General features: G+C 32.8%; 1 protein-coding gene across 1 annotated transcript in view; it reads right to left on the bottom strand.

Moving 5' to 3' along the window:
• Positions 1-3098, bottom strand: part of LOC117112092 — a 13694-nt gene that overhangs the window by 3054 nt on the left and 7542 nt on the right. Inside the window, exons 7-9 of the mRNA XM_033255142.1 lie at positions 1787-1927; positions 1109-1401; positions 555-783 (exon numbers count right to left, since the gene is read on the bottom strand). Of these exons, the coding sequence (XP_033111033.1) occupies positions 555-783; positions 1109-1401; positions 1787-1927 (663 nt within the window). The remainder of the gene's footprint in view (positions 1-554; positions 784-1108; positions 1402-1786; positions 1928-3098) is intronic.

The following is a 3098-nucleotide window of genomic DNA, read 5'->3' as shown; positions in this document are numbered from 1 at the left end:
AAATTATTATAGAAGTAAAATCTGAATTGCAATTTTTTTTTTAAGAAACATTGACAAAAATAGACATTGAATTACAGTACATTACAGTACATTGCAGTAACAAACTTATTAAGATGATTTAAAAGGAACTAGCGCCGCGCGCGGGGCTATACGATTTTGAGTTACAGTAGCTTACAATGACGTCAAGCTACTAAAGGGGTGAATCATAATAACTACATCAAAAAATTGCCAAAAACGATTGTAAAGTTCATTCCATTACTAATGACTTATAAACTCACCTCTAGAAAAATATATCATCTTTTTAGTTCCCTTTTAAAGTTATAAATTTGTTAAAATTAACAACATTACCATATTGAATTATTAATAATTATTATTAGGTTATCATACATTCCTGATGATGACACAATAAGGTTGGAACGTCGAATCATGGTCTCCCTCTATTTATTTGGAGTAGCATTTATATTCGCCGCATGTTTGATTGTTTGCAGCCACTTGTATTAAGAACAATATAAATGTTTAATGGTAATTCCTCCATGATGATATACAGTATTTACCTGTAATCCTAGCAATTCCGGAGTTCATTGCTCCAGCGTACCCAGCGGTATGCGCACCAAGACTGTGGCCAATAATATGTATTTTGGAGTTCGAATAGCTTGCCTCCTTGTTCAAAAACTGGATGAAAAGCCCAACTTCAGCTCCAGCTACTCGGATATTTTGAACAGACTGGTAGTAAATATCACGAGATCCGCCTCCCCAATCAACAACTATAACATTAACATTCTCCTATAATGATAATAATTTTAATTCTGAATACCAAAATGGTGCAAACATCTTAAGGCATGCAATCTTCAAAGTACAACCAGGGAACAGTGAAATTACTTGTTTGTAATTTGGAGTTAAAGCTCTCTTACGCCCTTCATTCGATCTCTCGTTTCTGCTCAGTCCGTAGCATCTCAACCAAAACCCAAAATCTACTCTGGTTATTCTCAGTCCTTAAGCTTGATGAACATTTTACCTAGCTTAGTTTTTATCATTATGCATGGTCAACTCCTAGACATACGACTGGTTATTTTTTTTTCGAATTAAAAAAAAAAGTAGGCCAACTTACCATTTCAAGAAGTTTATTTTTGATGTCCATCACATATTGAGAGTTGAGACCAGATTCGGTGTAACCATGGATCAGGAAAACGGTTCTTTTTTTCCGATTAAATGTTGAAGATGTCAGTGTTGAAGAATCTGTTCTGTCAATCGTATGCGCTTTAGTGTCTAAACGGGTGAACAGATAGAAGTTTGTGTTGATGTAATCAGGAGACTTCGGCAGGAGATCATCAAAGGTAGCGCCGCATGATGGGTCGTTTGTAAAGCAGCCCAAGTCTCCGTAGCAAACTCTGTTGGCTAAAACTGTAAATACCAATTAGTTAAATGACTGTACAATTCGGACTGGACACCGCCCGCGGCCATTAGCCACTTAACCTGATCATTAATTGGGTACTACACCGAGAAACAACCCAAGAACTTTCCCATATTTTTTTCTTTTATCACTAACTTAATGAAGGCGAACGTTGAACAAACACCTTTTGTTTGTTTTTCTTTTTCGACACATCATCCACCCATGGAGGTATAAACATATTTTTATACCTCCATGATCCACCTACGTTTTCTTCTTTATGTACGTCATTGCTGTAAATAACGTAAAAAACATATATCATACATAGCGTTATAATAAAGTTGTAAACAACAACTATAGAATATATTCTATAGGCCTACTCTTTGGTATTATACTTGCCTTTAGTTGAGAGCGCGGCTACTAAAAAAAACAGCAGCATTTTTGCAGAAAACATATCCACTTCTAGGACTGTCAGTCTTGTTTCATTTTTGGAGAGTATTATTTGGAGTATATATAAGTTACAGAAGTCAATTAGTCCACCTGACACACATTAGGGCAACGCTTAGAGAACTTCTAATTTATCTAATTAATGGTGATATCTTATAATTATCGGCACAGCTCTTAATTCGGATTTCTCGTGTATATTCAGGTGCGACTAATAAAATGTGTTGTTTCTATCGGTGGGAAAAAGTACACTCCCGGTTAATTTAGAGCTTATTTTGGTATGATTAACGTTGGTTAACTTTGTTAACAAGTATAATCCGTATACTTCTTAACTTATGTTAACTATGCGCTATACCCATTCACAAACAGTTTAAATGTCTATTACTTACATACTTTATAACGACAGAAACGGATCATTGGTAGGCTAAATCTAATACCTTCAAAACATCAATAGGTGGCATTTCATTTTATTCAGGAATTAAAATCACATATTTCTTGAATACAAACAAAAACAATTAACAATACGTGGACAAACATAAAAAGCAATTACAATTTTAAATAGTAATTTCATAATATTTGTTGTTATTCTATGAATAAAGCTCATGCCAACAAAGTGTACACAAACTATAATAATACATCAGCATATGTCTCTTTATTCTAATCATAATTGATTTTAACATCGAGAAGAAAATATGTAACTTTATAGGCCCATTATTAATTGTTTAAGTGTGTGAACAATTAATTTAGAAGACAAGCCTCCGTTTACTTAATTATGCGCTTACAAGTTTATTCTTAATTTCTTTCACTGATAATGTAAAGTCACTATCACGATGAAAGTTTCATCAATGATTTCCGCTATCTTTCGTACCAAGGTAAACAATTCTAAAATTATCGAATAAATTAGAAGGAGATAATGATGTTTGTTTATACTAAGCCACTTAAACAGCAGTATGGTTTATAATATGCTTCTTTCATAATCGCTGAAGCAAAAGTTTGGAATAAATTCTCTTAAATATTTCAAGAATGGCTTTCGACATTTTCTCAAAACAAATTATTAAAAACACATTTTCATATTATCACTTTTTTAACATTCATAATATTTATATTGATTGTTGTTTAGTTAGTTATTGTTAATTAATGACGTTTATTGTTTTTCCTAGGACGCCTATTTTGTTTTTAATATTGTGTATAATAGTTTTGTTTTAGGTAGCCTTCCTGTATGTTGTATATTATATTTAGTTGGACAATTTTGTAAACAGTATTACGG

Source organism: Anneissia japonica, unplaced genomic scaffold, assembly GCF_011630105.1.
Source record: "Anneissia japonica isolate Jap-2015-1 unplaced genomic scaffold, ASM1163010v1 scaffold3934_len446420_cov169, whole genome shotgun sequence".
NCBI lineage: Eukaryota > Metazoa > Echinodermata > Crinoidea > Comatulida > Comatulidae > Anneissia > Anneissia japonica.
Note: the sequence above shows the minus strand (reverse complement) of the source record. Positions and strands in the feature narration are given on the sequence as shown.